General features: G+C 34.6%; 2 protein-coding genes across 3 annotated transcripts; one reads left to right on the top strand and one right to left on the bottom strand.

Annotated features, from left to right (window-relative positions):
• The first annotated feature begins 467 nt into the window (after window positions 1-467).
• Window positions 468-26,596, top strand: LOC115759779 (ATP-dependent DNA/RNA helicase DHX36). 2 transcript variants are annotated; one of them, XM_030700847.1, is made up of 6 exons: window positions 468-2,328; window positions 2,387-2,779; window positions 3,278-3,391; window positions 3,459-3,731; window positions 3,794-3,922; window positions 26,478-26,596. In XM_030700847.1, exons 1-6 carry the CDS (start codon window positions 527-529, stop codon window positions 26,479-26,481), a joined length of 2,715 nt encoding a protein of 904 aa, XP_030556707.1. In that variant the 5' UTR covers window positions 468-526; the 3' UTR covers window positions 26,482-26,596. The 2 variants fall into 2 exon arrangements, with proteins under 2 accessions (XP_030556707.1, XP_030556706.1); XM_030700846.1 differs by lacking the exon at window positions 26,478-26,596 and adding an exon at window positions 4,710-4,813.
• Window positions 4,939-7,005, bottom strand: LOC115759780 (guanine nucleotide-binding protein-like 1). Its single transcript, XM_030700848.1, has 4 exons — window positions 6,777-7,005; window positions 6,386-6,720; window positions 5,130-6,330; window positions 4,939-5,075 (listed from the first exon to the last, which is right to left on the bottom strand). The coding sequence occupies exons 1-4, from the start codon at window positions 6,853-6,855 to the stop codon at window positions 4,960-4,962; spliced, it is 1,731 nt and encodes a 576-aa protein (XP_030556708.1). The 5' UTR covers window positions 6,856-7,005; the 3' UTR covers window positions 4,939-4,959.
• Window positions 26,597-27,837: the final 1,241 nt, after the last annotated feature.

Raw genomic sequence — 27,837 nt, 5'->3', positions numbered from 1 at the left:
ACATGAAATTAATTGATCAGATACGATTAGCAGAACGCCTTACGAACTCGAGAAATAAAGCTCCTTGCGAGATTTTGCTATCTTAAGATATCAAAAACTGAGCGATTAGTACAATTTAAAATTTCAATTTAAAGTTACCGCTAACCTTCGCGGCCCTTTCAGCTTTTTGCATATTTCAAACTTTTCATGACATCGATATGAAATTCGATAAGTTTTCGCAAAAAGCACGAATTACTTGGGGCGATTACCTAACTATTTACTAAACTATATACTATTTTTTTAAGCTACTAATGCTAAATCACTCTAGATATATGCTTTCTTTTATTAAAAAAATATTTTACTATTTGTAGAAAATAAGTTCCTTATGCCCGATAGCAATGGAAATGTGGCATTTTGAAAAGTATTAAGGGAGTATCACTAATTTAAAGTTGCAGGGCTGCAAAATAGTTATCGAATAAAATTTCTTGTTTGCTCAGCCTATTATAAGTTATTGTCAAACTAATTTTTGTTTATTGTTTGAAAAATAATGCAGAGGGGGGGAAGATCGCAATCACGTCGCAACGGTCGCCCGCCAGGACTAACTGGAAAGGAGATTGGCTTGTACTATAAAAACCTTGCACGGCAACGTAAAAGCGAAGCCAAAAATGAGAACAAGATTAATCTGGGCTGCGATGTCAGCGTGCCGCCGGGTGTTCTTACGCGTGTCAAGGAATACATGGAACAGTTTAAAGCTGCACGCGAAACTGGGCAGGAACAGCTGGATGCCAAGTTCCAAGATCAGTTTCGCCATTTGCTAAGCGTAAACTTTGATGCATTCATTGAAGAGGCCAAAAAGCAGAACCAAGACTTACAGCTGCGGAACAGCTCGCTGGATGCCCAACTTGAAGAGCAGCAAAGGGAACGCCTGCGACGTGCGGACTTTCAAGAACGCTACAAGGAACGCATGAAACTGCCCACAATGAGCCATGCTGCAGAAATAATCGAGGCTGTGGAAAAAAATCAAGTTCTATTAATTGTGGGTAGCACCGGCTGCGGCAAGACAACGCAGGTGCCGCAGCTACTGCTGGACGATAGCATTTCAAAAGGCATGGGATCTGGCTGCCGCATTGTGTGCACGCAGCCTCGTCGCATCTCGGCCATAACTGTGGCGGAGCGAGTTAGCTATGAGCGTGCCGAAGCGCTAGGTCACTCCGTGGGCTACCAGATTCGCCTGGAGAGTTGCAAGCCGCGTGAACGTGCCTCGATAACGTACTGCACTACCGGCATCCTTTTACAGCAGCTGCAGGGAGATCCGTTGCTGCATAACGTCAGTGTTCTTCTCCTAGACGAGATTCATGAGCGTAGCGTTGAGACGGATCTCCTGATGGCATTGCTCAAGATTATACTGCCACATCGGCCCGCGTTGAAAGTTATATTGATGAGCGCGACGGTGCGGGAACAGGATTTCTGCAATTATTTTAATGCATGTCCAATGTTTCGCATTGAAGGAGTCATGCATCCCGTTGAGATGCTCTATCTTGAGGATGTGCTCGCATTGACAAGCTATAAGTTTGACACTCGCAAGAATAGACGTGCGCGTACCCGGAGCGATCTGTCTGATCATAGACCCATGATCGAGCCATATATAAGACGGGTGCGTGACAGGTACGACAGCAAAGTTCTGGAACAGCTTCGACTGCCCTGCTCCGAGGGATGCGAGGACATTGACTTTATTGCGAATCTCATTTATTATATATGCACAATGAAGTCAGAAGGTGCTATATTGGTTTTTGTACCGGGATATTCTCAAATATCTGAATTGCACAATACACTGTTAAAGCCTCGCTTAGCCTTGGGTCAGCGCTGGCGCGATCATCTATTAGTCTATCCACTGCATTCAATGCTGCCCTCGGTCGAGCAGCAGTCGGTATTCAGACGAGCACCCAATGGAAAACGTAAGGTCATCATATCCACCATCATTGCCGAGACTTCGGTAACTATTGATGATGTTGTTTATGTCATCAACACTGGTCGCACAAAGGTCAGCAGCTATGACATTGAGACGAACATACAATCTCTGGAGGAGTGTTGGGTCACACATGCAAATACACAGCAGCGCAAGGGACGCGCAGGTCGCGTACAGCCTGGCATCTGTTATAATCTGTTCAGTCGTGCACGCGAAGCTCGTATGTCAGAGGTGCCGACACCGGAAATATTACGCTGCAAGCTGGAATCCATCATACTCAGTCTCAAGTTGCTGCACATCGATGATCCCTACGCGTTTTTTCCAACAATGATTGATGCACCTGCCCAGAAGGCCGTGAGCACTGCCATTAACTTACTTAACCGGTAAGTTGGGGTGATATATATTATCTTGGAATTGGAAAATCGCAATAAATCACCTTAGGATTGAAGCACTTGATAATCATGGCCAGCTGACGCCGCTGGGCATGCACCTGGCCAAGATGCCCATCGATCCCCAAATGGGTAAAATGATTCTGATATCAGCGCTATTTCGTTGTCTGGATCCCATTACCTCAGTGGCGGCTGCTCTCTCCTACAAGAGTCCCTTCTACACGCCCATGGATAAGGAGCAGCGGGTCGACGAGGCTAAACGCAGGCTATCCCAAAATATGCGCAGCGATCATATAATGCTACATAATACCATTTGCGGCTACCGCGAAAGCCGGCAAGCGCATCGTGACCGCGACTTTTGCTATAATAACTTTCTTAGCAAGATGACCCTTCAGCAGCTGGAACGCATGAAGCAACAATTTTCCCAGCTTCTCTATAACTCGAAGTAAGTACACCTTTTGTTCGAATAATCAATAATATAAACTAAAAATCTTGTTTGCGTTTTGCTTTGTAGGCATAACTTTATTTAGCAAAAAATGTGTCCAGTAGTAAACCTACCTAAAAACAGAGTCTTTGCATGCTTAAACAAATTAGTATTTGACAGAGTATTTATCTACATTTTATACTAACTTTAGCTCGATTAAGCGTGGTTTTTTTCGTACGTGTACGATCAATTTTCATCCAAGTTTCATTCAATACCTCTGCTAGTTGGGATTTCGAAATAATGTGGTGATATCTTTCTATTTACTAAAATATACCAACCCATGCTAAATAGAATTTTAATCAGGACTCTGGGGAAGTTCTTGAGCTTGATTCGCCCATGGTTAATTGTTTGATGTCTTTTTTTTTGGGTTACATGCTTGTCCAGCTCTTCTATACACTCAAAAGCGTCCAAAATAACACGAACTATTATATTTTATATTAATTTTAATTCTGTTTACAGGTTTCTTACTTCAATCAATTGTATGGACGAATCATCTAACATGAATTCAGAGAAGATTCCGCTGCTTCGTGCCATTATCGGAGGCGGCCTCTATCCAAACATGGCACATTTGTGGTAAGCTCCAGGCATTCAATTCCTTCTGCTTTGACAACTATTTTATTTTATTGTATTTTTCAAACAGCACATCACGTCAAATCAAAAATCGTGTTCGCGCCATACACAAGATGTTCACAGACGATGGGCGTCGCGTTAACTTTCATCCCTCATCGGTCAACAGCGGGAAGACGGGATTTGATTCAAACTATTTCGTTTACTTCCAGCGGCAAAAGTCGACAGACCTGTTTCTTCTCGACGCGACCATGGTTTTCCCAATGGCACTAATCATTTTTGGCGATGGCGTCGAGTCTGGCGTTATAGACAGAACACATTATATATCCGTGGCTAAAACCTATTAGTAAGCTGGCAACATTTTGCAAATAATTGTATTCAAGTAATTCTTCTTGCCCTCTTTTCTAGTTTTAAGTGCAATCCGGAAACAGCTGCTGTAGTTCTTGATTTACGCACAAGTTTGGAACTCTTGTTACTTGAGAAGGCTTTGTACCCAGCGCCCATTAATGAGAACAGCGATGATTATAAACTTATCAGGTGGGTGTTATTTAAAAACACGCTTACTCTTTAATCGGGCGCAAAAAGTTAAAGTCTTAGCTTATACGGAACTTTTTTTTAATTGAAACCAGCATTCCAGTCTTTTTATTGAAATTTATTGAAGTCCTGTCCTGAATTGAAAATAGGCTTAAAAGATATAATGGTTTTGGGCAAATGTTAGAAGGAAGCATCTGCGACCCTATAAAGTATATATATTCTAATCATTGCCATGTCCGTCTATCTGTTTGTCCGTCCGTATTAATAAACGCTTCGATCTCGGAAACAATAGGAGGTTGTCAAGAAATTTTGAATGTAGGTTTTCTTAGCACCCGTTGTTTCAAACTATCGATAACTAAAGCTGTTTTCAAGCAATTGATAGACATCTATTTCGAAATCCTTTTTTTTAGCATATTTAGGACACAGTATCCAGAACATTTCAGTTTTTGGATGCATTACCCGTTTATAGGTAAAGTCTTCGACCATGTTTGTACCCTACAAATTTCATTTAGATCAATGGACACCTAAGGAGCGCAGCCGCAGCATCAACTGCGTGCGTATATGCGGGATTTCTTCCATGCATGTGTTAAAAAAAAGCCAGAATGTTTGTAACGACAGCTCGGCGCGGGCCTCATAGTTTCCTAGTCTTGAAATCTTCCATAGTTCCAGCCTTTCTGTCAATCTCTCAATCTGTCGCTCGTAGCTTTTGATATCCTTTAATTCGTTTTAGCATGTGACACTGAGCTATACTTTTCTTTTTGCTATATGTTTACGACTCTATTTTTTACAGAGCCATTGAGCTTCTTCTCTCAATTGATGATAAGATAGGCGAAGACTACGATTTGATGTCCGCAGATGAGATCGACGACATTTAGTTTGGCTATAATATATGGGTTTATTATATTATCGATTAAATTAATGTTAAACATTCACAAATCGGAGTAGTTCAGTTCAAATTGATACCAAAAGATATGTATACATTTTAATGTATATCAAAAAGTATATAAATTAAAGATGCCAAGTATTAGCTGTCAGCTAACTTAATCACCTTCTAGAAGCTTAAATGCGTTGTTTGACCGCGCTTCCGAGTTATCGCATTCATCCTCATCCGCGTTTGTTTCGTCGTTAGAGCTGTCCTCGTCATCACTATCGCCGGCTGCAACAAAAACTGTTAACATAATTGAATTTTTGAGGTTTTTGGTCTACTTACTGTCCGAACAGATGGAAGATGTGTCCTCATTAGTCTCGCTATCTGGCTCTTCGGCATATACCTGTTGATATTTATTAACCTCGGCGAAGTCGGGATGCTGCCGCCAGCTTTCTTGTTGGTCATGAAAGCCGGGTGGGTAAAACTGAAGCACCAATTGCTGCTGTCCCGCCAGACACATGCGCAAGATATGATTGGCGGCACGATAACGGTCTGGGCGTGCTGCCTTGGCGGTGAGAAAACCCCGCTTATACGCCCAGGCATCCGCCAGCGCCACAGCCGACCACTCGTCATAGTCCTCGGGCAGATGCACGCGAAGAAGTTGCGGCAGATTCATGTGCTCAGCCAGCAACTTGAGCGAACGATAAGGCACTTGCAGCTGTGCGATAGGAAAACTGCCAAGCAGAACCTGCAAGCTCTTTGGAGTGCAAGAGGGAAATACAACACCTGGACAGTCGCAAAGGCGCACATTCGGCAACAAGAATATGGTTTGGAAATGTTTGGTGTGGCCGGGAGTACGGCTAACGCTGACAACTTTACGTCCTTTGATGGCGTTAATAAGCGATGATTTTCCAACGTTTGGAAATCCAATGCATCCAACCGTTAAAATACCGCTGTTGTATTTCACGTGCTGATGTGGCGTGGTGTCGATGATATTGCTGATTTTCAGCTCTCCTTCCACTTGAGTTTTGTTCGTGGCTTCGTCAACATCCACTTGCTCAATGCGCATATCGTCACGAATTTTTTGTTCCCATGCTGAGAGATCTACGTCGCTTTGAACATAACGTTGACACTCGCGAAAGATATTATAGACTCCCTCCATGCTCTGACGATGAGCACGCTGATAGCGACCACGCTGTGTACCTTTCTGGCTGCGCACCGCATACGATGCAAACAGCACAATGGGCAGCTCCGGGTAGTGTTCGTTGAAATAGTGTCGCCAAGCGACGACAGCCTCGGGTGCGACTAGATCCACTTTGTTAAAGACAACAATCGCATGCTTCTTCAGCGTGTGAATAATATAGTCGTAAAGGGATGGTGGAAACATGAGTGACGCATATCGAACATCCACAATAATTAGCAAAATGTCGGAGAACTCAAGCACACGCCAAAGCTGACGCCAAGTCTCTAAGTTTAGTTCAAAGAGGGAAATTTCTTTGCTATTGCTACGCTGCTTTTTTTGCAGCACCTCGTCGACATACTCCTAAAAGAGTAGGTCATCAGATTCACATGTGTATCCAATATAACAATTGACATACCTTGAAATACCTATTTTCGTTTCGATCCAATAGCTCTTTGCTCTGGTCAAATGTCCAAGGTGGTCGCACAGGAAAATCATAATTCTCAAAATAGCGTGCATCAATCTCCCTTTGTGCGTCGGTCAGCACATCTAACGGCTTGAATCCCTCCTGTTTCATTAGCTCGATCTCCTTTTTGCTTTCTTGAACGAATTGGAGATTGTAACGGTTGACATTCTTGTTTCGCCCAGCACGCGTTAGCGGCTGCTCCATAAGCTTTCGATCCACGGTCGTCTCCGGCGCATCGCTGTCCTCATAAGACTCTTGATTGCTGCGCCGCAAGTTGCTGGGCTGACCTGTGCACATCGTTCTTTTAGAGTTTTGCTAATGCCAATGTTATTACTTATTGTACCTTTTGTGCTACGCTTTTGTAGCAATTGGTCCTTCTTCTTTTTGCCGCTAAAAGGTAGTTTTCGACGTTGCTGCGGCATCTTTAAGTTAATTTTTTCAATTTGCCAATTATGCTGTTCTGTTTCGCATTCGTTGTTGACGCAGAAACGAGGCGTTTTAACGCAAAAATGAGCCGATTGACGCAATAATTACAATAAGTTGTGCACAGAATAACATTTTTAATTTAAAACTTTTTTGTATTCTCGTTCTGAATACTAAACACTTGTTCACTTGATTACTGTATATTTGTGCTATATTTATTTGCCATAAGATGCAATCTATCGTCTAAATCCTCGTAATAGTTTATTTTAGGGCCATTCAGAAATTAAGCAGTACCAGTTGCAGTCGAATTTTAGCTGCAGTTGCAGTAATTGAACAGCTGATTGGTACATCAGATATTAATGGTATTCCTGAAACTGATTTAGACTGCGTCGAACAGCTGATCACAGCTGCTTCATAATAAACGAGCTTAGTAGGAACTAAGGTCACATTAAAAGATATAAAGAAATGAGTTTGAAGCCGACCAGACGGTGAACCAATTTACTAGTGAAACACGTATTCAGTTTTGTCCGATTTGCATCAAACTTATTATCAAAACTCTTATCAAGTCAAGTCTCATCAAGTTGTTGACCATAATCGGGTTCGGCTCGAAAATCAAACCTTTTTTGATGATTTTCTTTTAATATCTCGGCCAAAAAATGACCGATTTTGTAATTTTACACCTTTTTGAATTTGTACGGATCCCTACTATAAATTGTCATTCAAACATTTTAAATATCGATGGGCTAAAAAAAGTTGTTGAGCAAAAAACGATGCCCAAATCGGGTTTGGTTCGAAAATCAAACCTTTTTTGATGCTTTTTTTTGAATATCTCGGCCAAAAAATGACCGATTTTGTAATTTTACACCTTTTTGAATTTGTACGGATCCCTTCTATAAATTGTTATTCAAACATTTTAAATATCGTTGGGCTAAAAAAAGTTGTTGACCAAAAAACGATGCCAAAATCGGGTTTGGTTCGAAAATCAAACCCGTTTTGATGATTTTTTGGAATATCTCGGCCAAAAAATGACTGATTGTGTAATTTTACACCTTTTTGAATTTGTACGGATCCCTACTATAAATTGTCATTTAAACATTTTAAATATCGATGGGCTAAAAAAAGTTGTTGACCAAAAATAGATGCCAAAATCGGGTTTGGTTCGAAAATCAAACCATTTTTGATGATTTTCTTTTAATATCTCGGCCAAAAAATGACCGATTTTGTAATTTTACACCTTTTTGAATTTGTACGGATCGCTACTATAAATTGTCATTCAAACATTTTAAATATCGATGGGCTAAAAAAAGTTGTTGACCAAAAAACGATGCCAAAATCGGGTTTGGTTCGAAAATCAAACCATTTTTGATGATTTTCTTTTAATATCTCGGCCAAAAAATGACCGATTTTGTAATTTTACACCTTTTTGAATTTGTACGGATCGCTACTATAAATTGTCATTTAAACATTTTAAATATCGATGGGCTTAAAAAAGTTGTTGACCAAAAAACGATGCCAAAATCGGGTTTGGTTCGAAAATCAAACCATTTTTGATGATTTTCTTTTAATATCTCGGCCAAAAAATGACCGATTTTGTAATTTTACACCTTTTTGAATTTGTACGGATCGCTACTATAAATTGTCATTTAAACATTTTAAATATCGATGGGCTTAAAAAAGTTGTTGACCAAAAAACGATGCCAAAATCGGGTTTGGTTCGAAAATCAAACCTGTTTTGATGATTTTTTGGAATATCTCGGCCAAAAAATGTCCGATTTTGGAATTGTATACCATTTTATACTCGTAAGGATCAGTACTAATCATTAGCATCAACAAAATGAATATCTAAATTTTGACCAAAATTGACAAAATGGCAAGGGGTTACATCACGTTTTTTGCCAAATCGAAGTCGGCTCGAAAATCAAAACTTTTTTGATGATTTTTGTTGAATATCTCGGCCAAAAAATGTCAGATTTTGTAATTTTACACCTTTTTGAATTTGTACGGATCCCTACTATAAATTGTCATTCAAACATCTTAAATATCGATGGGCTAAAAAAGTTGTTGACCAAAAAACGATGCCAAAATCGGGTTTGGTTCGAAAATTAAACCTTTTTTGATGATTTTTTTTTGAATATCTCGGACAAAAAATGTCCGATTTTGTAATTTTACACCTTTTTGAATTTGTACGGATCCCTACTATAAATTGTCATTCTAACATTTGAAATATCAATGGGCTAAAAAAAGTTGTTGACCAAAAAACGATGCCAAAATCGGGTTTGGTTCGAAAATCAAACCTGTTTTGATGATTTTTGGAATATCTCGGCCAAAGAATGTCCGATTTTGGAATTGTATACCATATTATACTCGTAAGGATCAGTACTAATCGTTGGCATCAACAAAATGAATATCTAAATTTTGACCAAAATTGACAAAATGGCAAGGGGTTACATCACGTTTTTTGCCAAAATCGGGTTTGGTTCGAAAATCAAACCATTTTTGATGATTTTCTTTTAATATCTCGGCCAAAAAATGACCGATTTTGTAATTTTACACCTTTTTGAATTTGTACGGATCCCTACTATAAATTGTTATTCAAACATTTTAAATATCGATGGACTGAAAAAAGTTGTTGACCAAAAAACGATGCCAAAATCGGGTTTGGTTCGAAAATCAAACCTGTTTTGATGATTTTTTGGAATATCTCGGCCAAAAAATGTCCGATTTTGGAATTGTACACCTTTTTGAATTTGTACGGATCCCTACTATAAATCGTAATTTAAACATTTTAAATATCGATGGGCTAAAAAAGGTGGTTGACCAAAAAACGATGCCAAAATCGGGTTTGGTTCGAAAATCAAACCTGTTTTGATGATATTTTGGAATATCTCGGCCAAAAAATGTCCGATTTTGGAATTGAATACCATTTTATACTCGTAAGGATCAGTACTAATCACTGGCATCAAAAAAATGAATATCTAAATTTTGACCAAAATTGACAAAATGGCAAGGGGTTACATCACGTTTTTTGCCAAAATCGGAGTCGGCTCGAAAATCAAAACTTTTTTGATGATTTTTGTTGAATATCTCGGCCAAAAACTGTCCGATTTTGTAATTTTACACCTTTTTGAATTTGTACGGATCCCTACTATAAATTGTCATTCAAACATCTTAAATATCGATGGGCTAAAAAAGTTGTTGCCCAAAAAACGATGCCAAAATCGGGTTTGGTTCGAAAATTAAACCTTTTTTGATGATTTTTTTGAATATCTCGACCAAAAAATGTCCGATTTTGGAATTGTACACCTTTTTGAATTTGTACGGATCCCTACTATAAATTGTTATTCAAACATTTTAAATATCGATGGACTGAAAAAAGTTGTTGACCAAAAAACGATGCCAAAATCGGGTTTGGTTCGAAAATCAAACCATTTTTGATGATTTTCTTTTAATATCTCGGCCAAAAAATGACCGATTTTGTAATTTTACACCTTTTTGAATTTGTACGGATCCCTACTATAAATTGTCATTTAAACATTTTAAATATCGATGGGCTTAAAAAAGTTGTTGACCAAAAAACGATGCCAAAATCGGGTTTGGTTCGAAAATCAAACCTGTTTTGATGATTTTTTGGAATATCTCGGCCAAAAAATGTCCGATTTTGGAATTGAATACCATTTTATACTCGTAAGGATCAGTACTAATCACTGGCATCAAAAAAATGAATATCTAAATTTTGACCAAAATTGACAAAATGGCAAGGGGTTACATCACGTTTTTTGCCAAAATCGGAGTCGGCTCGAAAATCAAAACTTTTTTGATGATTTTTGTTGAATATCTCGGCCAAAAACTGTCCGATTTTGTAATTTTACACCTTTTTGAATTTCTACGGATCCCTACTATAAATTGTCATTCAAACATCTTAAATATCGATGGGCTAAAAAAGTTGTTGCCCAAAAAACGATGCCAAAATCGGGTTTGGTTCGAAAATTAAACCTTTTTTGATGATTTTTTTTTGAATATCTCGACCAAAAAATGTCCGATTTTGTAATTTTACACCTTTTTGAATTTGTACGGATCCCTACTATAAATTGTAATTTAAACATTTTAAATATCGATGGGCTAAAAAAGGTGGTTGACCAAAAAACGATGCCAAAATCGGGTTTGGTTCGAAAATCAAACCTGTTTTGATGATATTTTGGAATATCTCGGCCAAAAAATGTCCGATTTTGGAATTGAATACCATTTTATACTCGTAAGGATCAGTACTAATCACTGGCATCAAAAAAAGGAATATCTAAATTTTGACCAAAATTGACAAAATGGCAAGGGGTTACATCACGTTTTTTGCCAAAATCGGAGTCGGCTCGAAAATCAAAACTTTTTTGATGATTTTTGTTGAATATCTCGGCCAAAAAATTACCGATTTTGTAATTTTACACCTTTTTGAATTTGTACGGATCCCTACTATAAATTGTAATTTAAACATTTTAAATATCGATGGGCTAAAAAAGGTGGTTGACCAAAAAACGATGCCAAAATCGGGTTTGGTTCGAAAATCAAACCTGTTTTGATGATATTTTGGAATATCTCGGCCAAAAAATGTCCGATTTTTGAATTGTATACCATTTTATACTCGTAAGGATCAGTACTAACGATTGGCATCAAAAAAATGGATATCTAAATTTTGACCAAAATTGACCAAATGGCAAATGGCATCACGTTTTTTGCCAAAATCGGAGTCGGCTCGAAAATCAAAACTTTTTTGATGATTTTTGTTGAATATCTCGGCCAAAAACTGTCCGATTTTGTAATTTTACACCTTTTTGAATTTGTACGGATCCCTACTATAAATTGTCATTCAAACATCTTAAATATCGATGGGCTAAAAAAGTTGTTGACCAAAAAACGATGCCAAAATCGGGTTTGGTTCGAAAATCAAACCATTTTTGATGATTTTCTTTTAATATCTCGGCCAAAAAATGACCGATTTTGTAATTTTACACCTTTTTGAATTTGTACGGATCCCTACTATAAATTTTCATTCAAACATTTTAAATATCGATGGACTGAAAAAAGTTGTTGACCAAAAAACGATGCCAAAATCGGGTTTGGTTCGAAAATCAAACCATTTTTGATGATTTTCTTTTAATATCTCGGCCAAAAAATTACCGATTTTGTAATTTTACACCTTTTTGAATTTGTACGGATCGCTACTATAAATTGTCATTTAAACATTTTAAATATCGATGGGCTAAAAAAAGTTGTTGACCAAAAAACGATGCCAAAATCGGGTTTGGTTCGAAAATCAAACCATTTTTGATGATTTTTTGGAATATCTCGGCCAAAAAATGTCCGATTTTGGAATTGTACACCTTTTTGAATTTGTACGGATCCCTACTATAAATTGTAATTTAAACATTTTAAATATCGATGGGCTAAAAAAGGTGGTTGACCCAAAAACGATGCCAAAATCGGGTTTGGTTCGAAAATTAAACCTTTTTTGATGATTTTTTTTGAATATCTCGACCAAAAAATGTCCGATTTTGTAATTTTACACCTTTTTGAATTTGTACGGATCCCTACTATAAATTGTAATTTAAACATTTTAAATATCGATGGGCTAAAAAAGGTGGTTGACCAAAAAACGATGCCAAAATCGGGTTTGGTTCGAAAATCAAACCTGTTTTGATGATATTTTGGAATATCTCGGCAAAAAAATGTCCGATTTTGGAATTGTACACCTTTTTGAATTTGTACGGATCCCTACTATAAATTGTAATTTAAACATTTTAAATATCGATGGGCTTAAAAAAGTTGTTGACCAAAAAACGATGCCAAAATCGGGTTTGGTTCGAAAATCAAACCATTTTTGATGATTTTCTTTTAATATCTCGGCCAAAAAATTACCGATTTTGTAATTTTACACCTTTTTGAATTTGTACGGATCCCTACTATAAATTGTAATTTAAACATTTTAAATATCGATGGGCTAAAAAAGGTGGTTGACCAAAAAACGATGCCAAAATCGGGTTTGGTTCGAAAATCAAACCTGTTTTGATGATATTTTGGAATATCTCGGCCAAAAAATGTCCGATTTTGGAATTGAATACCATTTTATACTCGTAAGGATCAGTACTAATCACTGGCATCAAAAAAAGGAATATCTAAATTTTGACCAAAATTGACAAAATGGCAAGGGGTTACATCACGTTTTTTGCCAAAATCGGAGTCGGCTCGAAAATCAAAACTTTTTTGATGATTTTTGTTGAATATCTCGGCCAAAAAATTACCGATTTTGTAATGTTACACCTTTTTGAATTTGTACGGATCCCTACTATAAATTGTAATTTAAACATTTTAAATATCGATGGGCTAAAAAAGGTGGTTGACCAAAAAACGATGCCAAAATCGGGTTTGGTTCGAAAATCAAACCTGTTTTGATGATATTTTGGAATATCTCGGCCAAAAAATGTCCGATTTTTGAATTGTATACCATTTTATACTCGTAAGGATCAGTACTAACGATTGGCATCAAAAAAATGGATATCTAAATTTTGACCAAAATTGACCAAATGGCAAATGGCATCACGTTTTTTGCCAAAATCGGAGTCGGCTCGAAAATCAAAACTTTTTTGATGATTTTTGTTGAATATCTCGGCCAAAAACTGTCCGATTTTGTAATTTTACACCTTTTTGAATTTGTACGGATCCCTACTATAAATTGTCATTCAAACATCTTAAATATCGATGGGCTAAAAAAGTTGTTGACCAAAAAACGATGCCAAAATCGGGTTTGGTTCGAAAATTAAACCTTTTTTGATGATTTTTTTTGAATATCTCGACCAAAAAATGTCCGATTTTGTAATTTTACACCTCTTTGAATTTGTACGGATCCCTACTATAAATTGTCATTTAAACATTTTAAATATCGATGGGCCTAAAAAAGTTGTTGACCAAAAAACGATGCCAAAATCGGGTTTGGTTCGAAAATTAAACCATTTTTGATGATTTTCTTTTAATATCTCGGCCAAAAAATGACCGATTTTGTAATTTTACACCTTTTTGAATTTGTACGGATCCCTACTATAAATTTTCATTCAAACATTTTAAATATCGATGGACTGAAAAAAGTTGTTGACCAAAAAACGATGCCAAAATCGGGTTTGGTTCGAAAATCAAACCATTTTTGATGATTTTCTTTTAATATCTCGGCCAAAAAATTACCGATTTTGTAATTTTACACCTTTTTGAATTTGTACGGATCGCTACTATAAATTGTCATTTAAACATTTTAAATATCGATGGGCTAAAAAAAACGATGCCAAAATCGGGTTTGGTTCGAAAATCAAACCATTTTTGATGATTTTTTGGAATATCTCGGCCAAAAAATGTCCGATTTTGGAATTGTACACCTTTTTGAATTTGTACGGATCCCTACTATAAATTGTAATTTAAACATTTTAAATATCGATGGGTTAAAAAAGGTGGTTGACCCAAAAACGATGCCAAAATCGGGTTTGGTTCGAAAATCAAACCTGTTTTGATGATATTTTGGAATATCTCGGCCAAAAAATGTCCGATTTTGGAATTGTATACCATATTATACTCGTAAGGATCAGTACTAATCGTTGGCATCAACAAAATGAATATCTAAATTTTGACCAAAATTGACAAAATGGCAAGGGGTTACATCACGTTTTTTGCCAAAATCGGGTTTGGTTCGAAAATCAAACCATTTTTGATGATTTTCTTTTAATATCTCGGCCAAAAAATGACCGATTTTGTAATTTTACACCTTTTTGAATTTGTACGGATCCCTACTATAAATTTTCATTCAAACATTTTAAATATCGATGGACTGAAAAAAGTTGTTGACCAAAAAACGATGCCAAAATCGGGTTTGGTTCGAAAATCAAACCATTTTTGATGATTTTCTTTTAATATCTCGGCCAAAAAATTACCGATTTTGTAATTTTACACCTTTTTGAATTTGTACGGATCGCTACTATAAATTGTCATTTAAACATTTTAAATATCGATGGGCTAAAAAAAGTTGTTGACCAAAAAACGATGCCAAAATCGGGTTTGGTTCGAAAATCAAACCATTTTTGATGATTTTTTGGAATATCTCGGCCAAAAAATGTCCGATTTTGGAATTGTACACCTTTTTGAATTTGTACGGATCCCTACTATAAATTGTAATTTAAACATTTTAAATATCGATGGGCTAAAAAAGGTGGTTGACCCAAAAACGATGCCAAAATCGGGTTTGGTTCGAAAATCAAACCTGTTTTGATGATATTTTGGAATATCTCGGCCAAAAAATGTCCGATTTTGGAATTGTATACCATATTATACTCGTAAGGATCAGTACTAATCGTTGGCATCAACAAAATGAATATCTAAATTTTGACCAAAATTGACAAAATGGCAAGGGGTTACATCACGTTTTTTGCCAAAATCGGGTTTGGTTCGAAAATCAAACCATTTTTGATGATTTTCTTTTATTATCTCGGCCAAAAAATGACCGATTTTGTAATTTTACACCTTTTTGAATTTGTACGGATCCCTACTATAAATTGTCGTTTAAACATTTTAAATATCGATGGGCTAAAAAAAGTTGTTGACCAAAAAACGATGCCAAAATCGGGTTTGGTTCGAAAATCAAACCATTTTTGATGATTTTCTTTTAATATCTCGGCCAAAAAATGACCGATTTTGTAATTTTACACCTTTTTGAATTTGTACGGATCCCTACTATAAATTGTCATTCAAACATTTTAAATATCGATGGACTGAAAAAAGTTGTTGACCAAAAAACGATGCCAAAATCGGGTTTGGTTCGAAAATCAAACCTGTTTTGATGATATTTTGGAATATCTCGGCCAAAAAATGTCCGATTTTGGAATTGTATACCATTTTATACTCGTAAGAATCAGTACTAACGATTGGCATCAAAAAAATGGATATCTAAATTTTGACCAAAATTGACCAAATGGCAAGGGGTTACATCACGTTTTTTGCCAAAATCGGGTTTGGTTCGAAAATCAAACCATTTTTGATGATTTTCTTTTAATATCTCGGCCAAAAAATGACCGATTTTGTAATTTTACACCTTTTTGAATTTGTACGGATCCCTACTATAAATTGTCATTCAAACATTTTAAATATCGATGGACTGAAAAAAGTTGTTGACCAAAAAACGATGCCAAAATCGGGTTTGGTTCGAAAATCAAACCATTTTTGATGATTTTCTTTTAATATCTCGGCCAAAAAATGACCGATTTTGTAATTTTACACCTTTTTGAATTTGTACGGATCCCTACTATAAATTGTCATTTAAACATTTTAAATGTCGATGGGCTTAAAAAAGTTGTTGACCAAAAAACGATGCCAAAATCGGGTTTGGTTCGAAAATCAAACCTGTTTTGATGATTTTTTGGAATATCTCGGCCAAAAAATGTCCGATTTTGGAATTGTACACCTTTTTGAATTTGTACGGATCCCTACTATAAATTGTAATTTAAACATTTTAAATATCGATGGGCTAAAAAAGGTGGTTGACCAAAAAACGATGCCAAAATCGGGTTTGGTTCGAAAATCAAACCTGTTTTGATGATATTTTGGAATATCTCGGCCAAAAAATGTCCGATTTTGGAATTGTATACCATTTTATACTCGTAAGAATCAGTACTAACGATTGGCATCAAAAAAATGGATATCTAAATTTTGACCAAAATTGACCAAATGGCAAGGGGTTACATCACGTTTTTTGCCAAAATCGGGTTTGGTTCGAAAATCAAACCATTTTTGATGATTTTCTTTTAATATCTCGGCCAATAAATGACCGATTTTGTAATTTTACACCTTTTTGAATTTGTACGGATCCCTACTATAAATTGTCATTTAAACATTTTAAATATCGATGGGCTTAAAAAAGTTGTTGACCAAAAAACGATGCCAAAATCGGGTTTGGTTCGAAAATCAAACCATTTTTGATGATTTTCTTTTAATATCTCGGCCAAAAAATGACCGATTTTGTAATTTTGCACCTTTTTGAATTTGTACGGATCCCTACTATAAATTGTCATTCAAACATTTTAAATATCGATGGACTGAAAAAAGTTGTTGACCAAAAAACGATGCCAAAATCGGGTTTGGTTCGAAAATCAAACCTTTTTTGATGATTTTTTTTGAATATCTCGACCAAAAAATGTCCGATTTTGTAATTTTACACCTTTTTGAATTTGTACGGATCCCTACTATAAATTGTCATTCTAACATTTGAAATATCAATGGGCTAAAAAAAGTTGTTGACCAAAAAACGATGCCAAAATCGTGTTTGGTTCGAAAATCAAACCTGTTTTGATGATTTTTTGTAATATCTCGGCCAAAAAATGTCCGATTTTGGAATTGTATACCATATTATACTCGTGAGGATCAGTACTAATCGTTGGCATCAACAAAATGAATATCTAAATTTTGACCAAAATTGACCAAATGGCAAGGGGTTACATCACGTTTTTTGCCAAAATCGGGTTTGGTTCGAAAATCAAACCATTTTTGATGATTTTCTTTTAATATCTCGGCCAAAAAATGACCGATTTTGTAATTTTACACCTTTTTGAATTTGTACGGATCCCTACTATAAATTGTCATTCAAACATTTTAAATATCGATGGACTGAAAAAAGTTGTTGACCAAAAAACGATGCCAAAATCGGGTTTGGTTCGAAAATCAAACCATTTTTGATGATTTTCTTTTAATATCTCGGCCAAAAAATGACCGATTTTGTAATTTTACACCTTTTTGAATTTATACGGATCCCTACTATAAATTGTCATTTAAACATTTTAAATATCGATGGGCTTAAAAAAGTTGTTGACCAAAAAACGATGCCAAAATCGGGTTTGGTTCGAAAATCAAACCTGTTTTGATGATTTTTTGGAATATCTCGGCCAAAAAATGTCCGATTTTGGAATTGTACACCTTTTTGAATTTGTACGGATCCCTACTATAAATTGTAATTTAAACATTTTAAATATCGATGGGCTAAAAAAGGTGGTTGACCAAAAAACGATGCCAAAATCGGGTTTGGTTCGAAAATCAAACCTGTTTTGATGATATTTTGGAATATCTCGGCCAAAAAATGTCCGATTTTGGAATTGTATACCATTTTATACTCGTAAGAATCAGTACTAACGATTGGCATCAAAAAAATGGATATCTAAATTTTGACCAAAATTGACCAAATGGCAAGGGGTTACATCACGTTTTTTGCCAAAATCGGGTTTGGTTCGAAAATCAAACCATTTTTGATGATTTTCTTTTAATATCTCGGCCAATAAATGACCGATTTTGTAATTTTACACCTTTTTGAATTTGTACGGATCCCTACTATAAATTGTCATTTAAACATTTTAAATATCGATGGGCTTAAAAAAGTTGTTGACCAAAAAACGATGCCAAAATCGGGTTTGGTTCGAAAATCAAACCTTTTTTGATGATTTTTTTTGAATATCTCGACCAAAAAATGTCCGATTTTGTAATTTTACACCTTTTTGAATTTGTACGGATCCCTACTATAAATTGTCATTCTAACATTTGAAATATCAATGGGCTAAAAAAAGTTGTTGACCAAAAAACGATGCCAAAATCGTGTTTGGTTCGAAAATCAAACCTGTTTTGATGATTTTTTGTAATATCTCGGCCAAAAAATGTCCGATTTTGGAATTGTATACCATATTATACTCGTGAGGATCAGTACTAATCGTTGGCATCAACAAAATGAATATCTAAATTTTGACCAAAATTGACAAAATGGCAAGGGGTTACATCACGTTTTTTGCCAAAATCGGGTTTGGTTCGAAAATCAAACCATTTTTGATGATTTTCTTTTAATATCTCGGCCAAAAAATGACCGATTTTGTAATTTTACACCTTTTTGAATTTGTACGGATCCCTACTATAAATTGTAATTTAAACATTTTAAATATCGATGGACTGAAAAAAGTTGTTGACCAAAAAACGATGCCAAAATCGGGTTTGGTTCGAAAATCAAACCATTTTTGATGATTTTCTTTTAATATCTCGGCCAAAAAATGACCGATTTTGTAATTTTACACCTTTTTGAATTTATACGGATCCCTACTATAAATTGTCATTTAAACATTTTAAATATCGATGGGCTTAAAAAAGTTGTTGACCAAAAAACGATGCCAAAATCGGGTTTGGTTCGAAAATCAAACCTGTTTTGATGATTTTTTGGAATATCTCGGCCAAAAAATGTCCGATTTTGGAATTGTACACCTTTTTGAATTTGTACGGATCCCTACTATAAATTGTAATTTAAACATTTTAAATATCGATGGGCTAAAAAAGGTGGTTGACCAAAAAACGATGCCAAAATCGGGTTTGGTTCGAAAATCAAACCTGTTTTGATGATATTTTGGAATATCTCGGCCAAAAAATGTCCGATTTTGGAATTGTATACCATTTTATACTCGTAAGAATCAGTACTAACGATTGGCATCAAAAAAATGGATATCTAAATTTTGACCAAAATTGACCAAATGGCAAGGGGTTACATCACGTTTTTTGCCAAAATCGGGTTTGGTTCGAAAATCAAACCATTTTTGATGATTTTCTTTTAATATCTCGGCCAATAAATGACCGATTTTGTAATTTTACACCTTTTTGAATTTGTACGGATCCCTACTATAAATTGTCATTTAAACATTTTAAATATCGATGGGCTTAAAAAAGTTGTTGACCAAAAAACGATGCCAAAATCGGGTTTGGTTCGAAAATCAAACCATTTTTGATGATTTTCTTTTAATATCTCGGCCAAAAAATGACCGATTTTGTAATTTTACACCTTTTTGAATTTGTACGGATCCCTACTATAAATTGTCATTCAAACATTTTAAATATCGATGGACTGAAAAAAGTTGTTGACCAAAAAACGATGCCAAAATCGGGTTTGGTTCGAAAATCAAACCTTTTTTGATGATTTTTTTTGAATATCTCGACCAAAAAATGTCCGATTTTGTAATTTTACACCTTTTTGAATTTGTACGGATCCCTACTATAAATTGTCATTCTAACATTTGAAATATCAATGGGCTAAAAAAAGTTGTTGACCAAAAAACGATGCCAAAATCGTGTTTGGTTCGAAAATCAAACCTGTTTTGATGATTTTTTGTAATATCTCGGCCAAAAAATGTCCGATTTTGGAATTGTATACCATATTATACTCGTGAGGATCAGTACTAATCGTTGGCATCAACAAAATGAATATCTAAATTTTGACCAAAATTGACAAAATGGCAAGGGGTTACATCACGTTTTTTGCCAAAATCGGGTTTGGTTCGAAAATCAAACCATTTTTGATGATTTTCTTTTAATATCTCGGCCAAAAAATGACCGATTTTGTAATTTTACACCTTTTTGAATTTGTACGGATCCCTACTATAAATTGTCATTCAAACATTTTAAATATCGATGGACTGAAAAAAGTTGTTGACCAAAAAACGATGCCAATATCGGGTTTGGTTCGAAAATCAAACCATTTTTGATGATTTTCTTTTAATATCTCGGCCAAAAACTGACCGATTTTGTAATTTTACACCTTTTTGAATTTGTACGGATCCCTACTATAAATTGTAATTTAAACATTTTAAATATCGATGGGCTAAAAAAGGTGGTTGACCAAAAAACGATGCCAAAATCGGGTTTGGTTCGAAAATCAAACCTGTTTTGATGATATTTTGGAATATCTCGGCCAAAAAATGTCCGATTTTGGAATTGTATACCATTTTATACTCGTAAGAATCAGTAGTAACGATTGGCATCAAAAAAATGGATATCTAAATTTTGACCAAAATTGACCAAATGGCAAGGGGTTACATCACGTTTTTTGCCAAAATCGGGTTTGGTTCGAAAATCAAACCATTTTTGATGATTTTATTTTAATATCTCGGCCAAAAAATGACCGATTTTGTAATTTTACACCTTTTTGAATTTGTACGGATCCCTACTATAAATTGTCATTCAAACATTTTAAATATCGATGGACTGAAAAAAGTTGTTGACCAAAAAACGATGCCAAAATCGGGTTTGGTTCGAAAATCAAACCATTTTTGATGATTTTCTTTTAATATCTCGGCCAAAAAATGACCGATTTTGTAATTTTACACCTTTTTGAATTTGTACGGATCCCTACTATAAATTGTCATTTAAACATTTTAAATATCGATGGGCTTAAAAAAGTTGTTGACCAAAAAACGATGCCAAAATCGGGTTTGGTTCGAAAATCAAACCTGTTTTGATGATTTTTTGGAATATCTCGGCCAAAATATGTCCGATTTTGGAATTGTACACCTATTTGAATTTGTACGGATCCCTACTATAAATTGTAATTTAAACATTTTAAATATCGATGGGCTAAAAAAGGTGGTTGACCAAAAAACGATGCCAAAATCGGGTTTGGTTCGAAAATCAAACCTGTTTTGATGATATTTTGGAATATCTCGGCCAAAAAATGTCCGATTTTGGAATTGTATACCATTTTATACTCGTAAGAATCAGTACTAACGATTGGCATCAAAAAAATGGATATCTAAATTTTGACCAAAATTGACCAAATGGCAAGGGGTTACATCACGTTTTTTGCCAAAATCGGGTTTGGTTCGAAAATCAAACCATTTTTGATGATTTTCTTTTAATATCTCGGCCAAAAAATGACCGATTTTGTAATTTTACACCTTTTTGAATTTGTACGGATCCCTACTATAAATTGTCATTCAAACATTTTAAATATCGATGGACTGAAAAAAGTTGTTGACCAAAAAACGATGCCAAAATCGGGTTTGGTTCGAAAATCAAACCATTTTTGATGATTTTCTTTTAATATCTCGGCCAAAAAATTACCGATTTTGTAATTTTACACCTTTTTGAATTTGTACGGATCGCTACTATAAATTGTCATTTAAACATTTTAAATATCGATGGGCTAAAAAAAGTTGTTGACCAAAAAACGATGCCAAAATCGGGTTTGGTTCGAAAATCAAACCATTTTTGATGATTTTCTTTTAATATCTCGGCCAAAAAATGACCGATTTTGTAATTTTACACCTTTTTGAATTTGTACGGATCCCTACTATAAATTGTCATTTAAACATTTTAAATATCGATGGGCTTAAAAAAGTTGTTGACCAAAAACCGATTCGTTTGTAAAGTCAATGATGATTTTTTGGAATATCTCAGCCAAAAAATGCTAGATTTTGGAATTGTATACCATTTTATACTCGTAAGGATCAGTACTAACGATTGGCATCAAAAAAATGGATATCTAAATTTTGACCAAAATTGACCAAATGGCAAGGGGTTACATCACGTTTTTTGCCAAAATCGGAGTCGGCTCGAAAATCAAAACTTTTTTGATGATTTTTGTTGAATATCTCGGCCAAAAAATGTCAGATTTTGTAATTTTACACCTTTTTGAATTTGTACGGATCCCTACTATAAATTGTCATTTAAACATTTTAAATATCGATGGGCTAAAAAAAGTTGTTGACCAAAAAACGATGCCAAAATCGGGTTTGGTTCGAAAATCAAACCATTTTTGATGATTTTCTTTTAATATCTCGGCCAAAAAATGACCGATTTTGTAATTTTACACCTTTTTGAATTTGTACGGATCCCTACTATAAATTGTCATTTAAACATTTTAAATATCGATGGGCTAAAAAAAGTTGTTGACCAAAAAACGATGCCAAAATCGGGTTTGGTTCGAAAATCAAACCATTTTTGATGATTTTCTTTTAATATCTCGGCCAAAAAATGACCGATTTTGTAATTTTACACCTTTTTGAATTTGTACGGATCCCTACTATAAATTGTCATTTAAACATTTTAAATATCGATGGGCTTAAAAAAGTTGTTGACCAAAAACCGATTCGTTTGTAAAGTCAATGATGATTTTTTGTAATATCTCGGCCAAAAAATGTCCGATTTTGTAATTTTACACCTTTTTGAATTTGTACGAATCCCTACTATAAATTGTCATTCAAGCATTTTAAATATCAATGGGCTAAAAAAAGTTGTTGACCAAAAACCGATTCGTTTGTAAAGTCAATGATGATTTTTTGTAATATCTCAGCCAAAAAATGCCAGATTTTTGAATTGTATACCATTTTATACTCGTAAGGATCAGTACTAACGATTGGCATCAAAAAAATGGATATCTAAATTTTGACCAAAATTGACCAAATGGCAAGGGGTTACATCACGTTTTTTGCCAAAATCCGATTTTGGAATTGTATACCATTTTATACTCGTAAGAATCAGTACTAACGATTGGCATCAAAAAAATGGATATCTAAATTTTGACCAAAATTGACCAAATGGCAAGGGGTTACATCACGTTTTTTGCCAAAATCGGAGTCGGCTCGAAAATCAAACCATTTTTGATGATTTTCTTTTAATATCTCGGCCAAAAAATGACCGATTTTGTAATTTTACACCTTTTTGAATTTGTACGGATCCCTACTATAAATTGTCATTTAAACATTTTAAATATCGATGGGCTAAAAAAAGTTGTTGACCAAAAAACGATGCCAAAATCGGGTTTGGTTCGAAAATCAAACCATTTTTGATGATTTTCTTTTAATATCTCGGCCAAAAAATGACCGATTTTGTAATTTTACACCTTTTTGAATTTGTACGGATCCCTACTATAAATTGTCATTTAAACATTTTAAATATCGATGGGCTTAAAAAAGTTGTTGACCAAAAACCGATTCGTTTGTAAAGTCAATGATGATTTTTTGTAATATCTCGGCCAAAAAATGTCCGATTTTGTAATTTTACACCTTTTTGAATTTGTACGAATCCCTACTATAAATTGTCATTCAAGCATTTTAAATATCAATGGGCTAAAAAAAGTTGTTGACCAAAAACCGATTCGTTTGTAAAGTCAATGATGATTTTTTGTAATATCTCAGCCAAAAAATGCCAGATTTTTGAATTGTATACCATTTTATACTCGTAAGGATCAGTACTAACGATTGGCATCAAAAAAATGGATATCTAAATTTTCACCAAAATTGACCAAATGGCAAGGGGTTACATCACGTTTTTTGCCAAAATCGGAGTCGGCTCGAAAATCAAACCATTTTTGATGATTTTCTTTTAATATCTCGGCCAAAAAATGACCGATTTTGTAATTTTACACCTTTTTGAATTTGTACGGATCCCTACTATAAATTGTCATTTAAACATTTTAAATATCGATGGGCTAAAAAAAGTTGTTGACCAAAAAACGATGCCAAAATCGGGTTTGGTTCGAAAATCAAACCATTTTTGATGATTTTCTTTTAATATCTCGGCCAAAAAATGACCGATTTTGTAATTTTACACCTTTTTGAATTTGTACGGATCCCTACTATAAATTGTCATTTAAACATTTTAAATATCGATGGGCTTAAAAAAGTTGTTGACCAAAAACCGATTCGTTTGTAAAGTCAATGATGATTTTTTGTAATATCTCGGCCAAAAAATGTCCGATTTTGTAATTTTACACCTTTTTGAATTTGTACGAATCCCTACTATAAATTGTCATTCAAGCATTTTAAATATCAATGGGCTAAAAAAAGTTGTTGACCAAAAACCGATTCGTTTGTAAAGTCAATGATGATTTTTTGTAATATCTCAGCCAAAAAATGCCAGATTTTTGAATTGTATACCATTTTATACTCGTAAGGATCAGTACTAACGATTGGCATCAAAAAAATGGATATCTAAATTTTCACCAAAATTGACCAAATGGCAAGGGGTTACATCACGTTTTTTGCCAAAATCGGAGTCGGCTCAAAAATCAAAACTTTTTTGATGATTTTTGTTGAATATCTCGGCCAAAAAATGTCCGATTTTGTAATTTTACACCTTTTTGAATTTGTACGGATCCCTACTATAAATTGTCATTCAAACATTTTAAATATCAATGGGCTAAAAAAAAGTTGTTGACCAAAAACCGATTCGTTTGTAAAGTCAATGATGATTTTTTGGAATATCTCAGCCAAAAAATGCTAGATTTTGGAATTGTATACCATTTTATACTCGTAAGGATCAGTACTAACGATTGGCATCAAAAAAATGGATATCTAAATTTTGACCAAAATTGACCAAATGGCAAGGGGCTACATCACGTTTTTTGCCAAAATCGGAATCGGCTCGAAAATCAAAACTTTTTTGATGATTTTTGTTGAATATCTCGGCCAAAAAATGACCGATTTTGTAATTTTACACCTTTTTGAATTTGTACGGATCCCTACTATAAATTGTCATTTAAACATTTTAAATATCGATGGGCTAAAAAAAGTTGTTGACCAAAAAACGATGCCAAAATCGGGTTTGGTTCGAAAATCAAACCATTTTTGATGATTTTCTTTTAATATCTCGGCCAAAAAATGACCGATTTTGTAATTTTACACCTTTTTGAATTTGTACGGATCCCTACTATAAATTGTCATTTAAACATTTTAAATATCGATGGGCTTAAAAAAGTTGTTGACCAAAAAACGATGCCAAAATCGGGTTTGGTTCGAAAATCAAACCTGTTTTGATGATATTTTGGAATATCTCGGCCAAAAAATGTCCGATTTTGGAATTGAATACCATTTTATACTCGTAAGGATCAGTACTAATCATTGGCATCAAAAAAATGAATATCTAAATTTTGACCAAAATTGACAAAATGGCAAGGGGTTACATCACGTTTTTTGCCAAAATCGAGTCGGCTCGAAAATCAAAACTTTTTTGATGATTTTTGTTGAATATCTCGGCCAAAAAATGTCAGATTTTGTAATTTTACACCTTTTTGAATTTGTACGAATCCCTACTATAAATTGTCATTCAAGCATTTTAAATATCAATGGGCTAAAAAAAGTTGTTGACCAAAAACCGATTCGTTTGTAAAGTCAATGATGATTTTTTGTAATATCTCAGCCAAAAAATGCCAGATTTTTGAATTGTATACCATTTTATACTCGTAAGGATCAGTACTAACGATTGGCATCAAAAAAATGGATATCTAAATTTTGACCAAAATTGACCAAATGGCAAGGGGTTACATCACGTTTTTTGCCAAAATCGGAGTCGGCTCGAAAATCAAAACTTTTTTGATTATTTTTGTTGAATATCTCGGCCAAAAAATGTCCGATTTTGTAATTTTACACCTTTTTGAATTTGTACGGATCCCTACTATAAATTGTCATTCAAACATTTTAAATATCGATGGGCTTAAAAAAGTTGTTGACCAAAAAACGATGCCAAAATCGGGGTCGGCTCGAAAATCAAAACTTTTTTGATGATTTTTGTTGAATATCTCGGACAAAAAATGTCCGATTTTGTAATTTTACACCTTTTTGAATTTGTACGGATCCCTACTATAAATTGTCATTCAAACATTTTAAATATCAATGGGCTAAAAAAAGTTCAAGCAAATTACAAATCGGTAGGTTCAAAAGACTTATTGACCAAAAACCGATTAGTTTGTAAATTACACCACTTTGATGTTTTTTTTGATTTTTTCTAATATATTAAATATTATTTATTTCAGGTAAATAAAGTCACAACTTGACAAAAGGGAGGACTGAAGGAATAAAGCTGGAAAAGACCAGACAAAGCTTACTTGGGCAACGCCGGATAATACCTTCTAAGTGTAGATACATAAAATAAAAACTAAATATTCAAATGTTGTAAAACATATATTTTTTCATATAACTATATAAATAATAATTAAGCAATGAAAATACGATGTTATGAAACAAAATAAAAATATTGAAAAATAAATAAGTTCTGATGTTTTTTTTGTGAGGAATTTTTTGGACAGTTAAGGTGAGTAATTCGAAAGAGTCAGAGACATAGCTTCGCCGTTGATCTGCGCGAGATTAAGTTATGTTAGAAAGCAACTCTCAGCTAAAAATAGTCTGATTTTCGATCTTAGAGCGGCGGGAGATATGACGTTTGAAAACGACATAACTCCAACGTTGATCATGGCGAGATTATGTCGTTTTGGAGCGACATATCTCCGCGCGGAGATTTTCGTTTTTAGAGCGGCGGGAGATATGACGTTTGAAAACGACATAACTCCAACGTTGATCATGGCGAGATTATGTCGTTTTGGAGCGACATATCTCCGCGCGGAGATTTTCGTTCTTAGAGCGGCGGGAGATATGACGTTTGAAAACGACATAACTCCGCCGTTGATCACGGCGAGATTATGTCGTTTTGGAGCGACATATCTCCGCGCGGAGATATGATATAATTTCGCCGTTGTCCACATCTCGACATAATGTTTTGGTTTGATTTGATTTGGTTTGAAGTAAATAAGCCATAACTCGAGCATATCCTTGCGTATCCTGGCGAGTCATATGTGAAAATAATTGTATTGACCAAGACTACCACGTGGCCTAATTTCATCAAGATCGTCCTTGTAGTTTTGAAGATATTTAATGATTTGTGTTTTCGGACCATTTTCGTGCGCTCCGGGATGAAAATTTTACAAGTCCAATTTCGAGTCATATGATTCTTAGATGACCCCATATTTTTATGATGCAGATCGATGCAGGGGGTCTATACGATCCTAACGCACCATGTCCTTTGAGAATCTGCAAGGACATGACCGAGTTATGGCCTATTTTCTGCTTTTTTTTAATTATTTATATATATAATTTAAATGTGTTTTTTTAATTTCAGGCTGACAAATTAAGGACTACACGAAGCTCTAAGGACCTTCACGTCTGACAAAGCAAATATTTCCAGGATTGGACTTTAATTAAGCCAAATATAGATATTTTAAGTTAAAATAAGCACTAAATTTAATTTAGGCTCGTTTTGTATAATTTTAAGAGAACTAATTAAGAAAATTAGCATATAAAATAAACAATTTTGTAAATTCAAGCGTAAATAAATCAATT

Source organism: Drosophila novamexicana, unplaced genomic scaffold (assembly GCF_003285875.2).
Source record: "Drosophila novamexicana strain 15010-1031.04,08,12 unplaced genomic scaffold, DnovRS2.1 tig00000387-arrow-pilon, whole genome shotgun sequence".
Taxonomy (NCBI): Eukaryota; Metazoa; Arthropoda; class Insecta; order Diptera; family Drosophilidae; genus Drosophila; species Drosophila novamexicana.
The sequence above is the reverse complement of the archived record's forward strand: the minus strand, read 5'-3'. Positions and strand labels throughout refer to the sequence as shown.

Coding starts and splice junctions, on each gene's coding strand:
- LOC115759779 (XM_030700846.1), top strand. CDS start 527: ATGCAGAGGGGGGGAAGATCGCAATCACGTCGCAACGGTCGCCCGCCA. Junction 3,392..3,458: donor CCAAACATGGCACATTTGTG/GTAAGCTCCAGG, acceptor TTTTTCAAACAG/CACATCACGTCAAATCAAAA. Junction 3,923..4,709: donor GATGATTATAAACTTATCAG/GTGGGTGTTATT, acceptor TATTTTTTACAG/AGCCATTGAGCTTCTTCTCT.
- LOC115759780 (XM_030700848.1), bottom strand. CDS start 6,855: ATGCCGCAGCAACGTCGAAAACTACCTTTTAGCGGCAAAAAGAAGAAG. Junction 6,331..6,385: donor ACGAAAATAGGTATTTCAAG/GTATGTCAATTG, acceptor CTACTCTTTTAG/GAGTATGTCGACGAGGTGCT. Junction 5,076..5,129: donor ATCTTCCATCTGTTCGGACA/GTAAGTAGACCA, acceptor TTTTTGTTGCAG/CCGGCGATAGTGATGACGAG.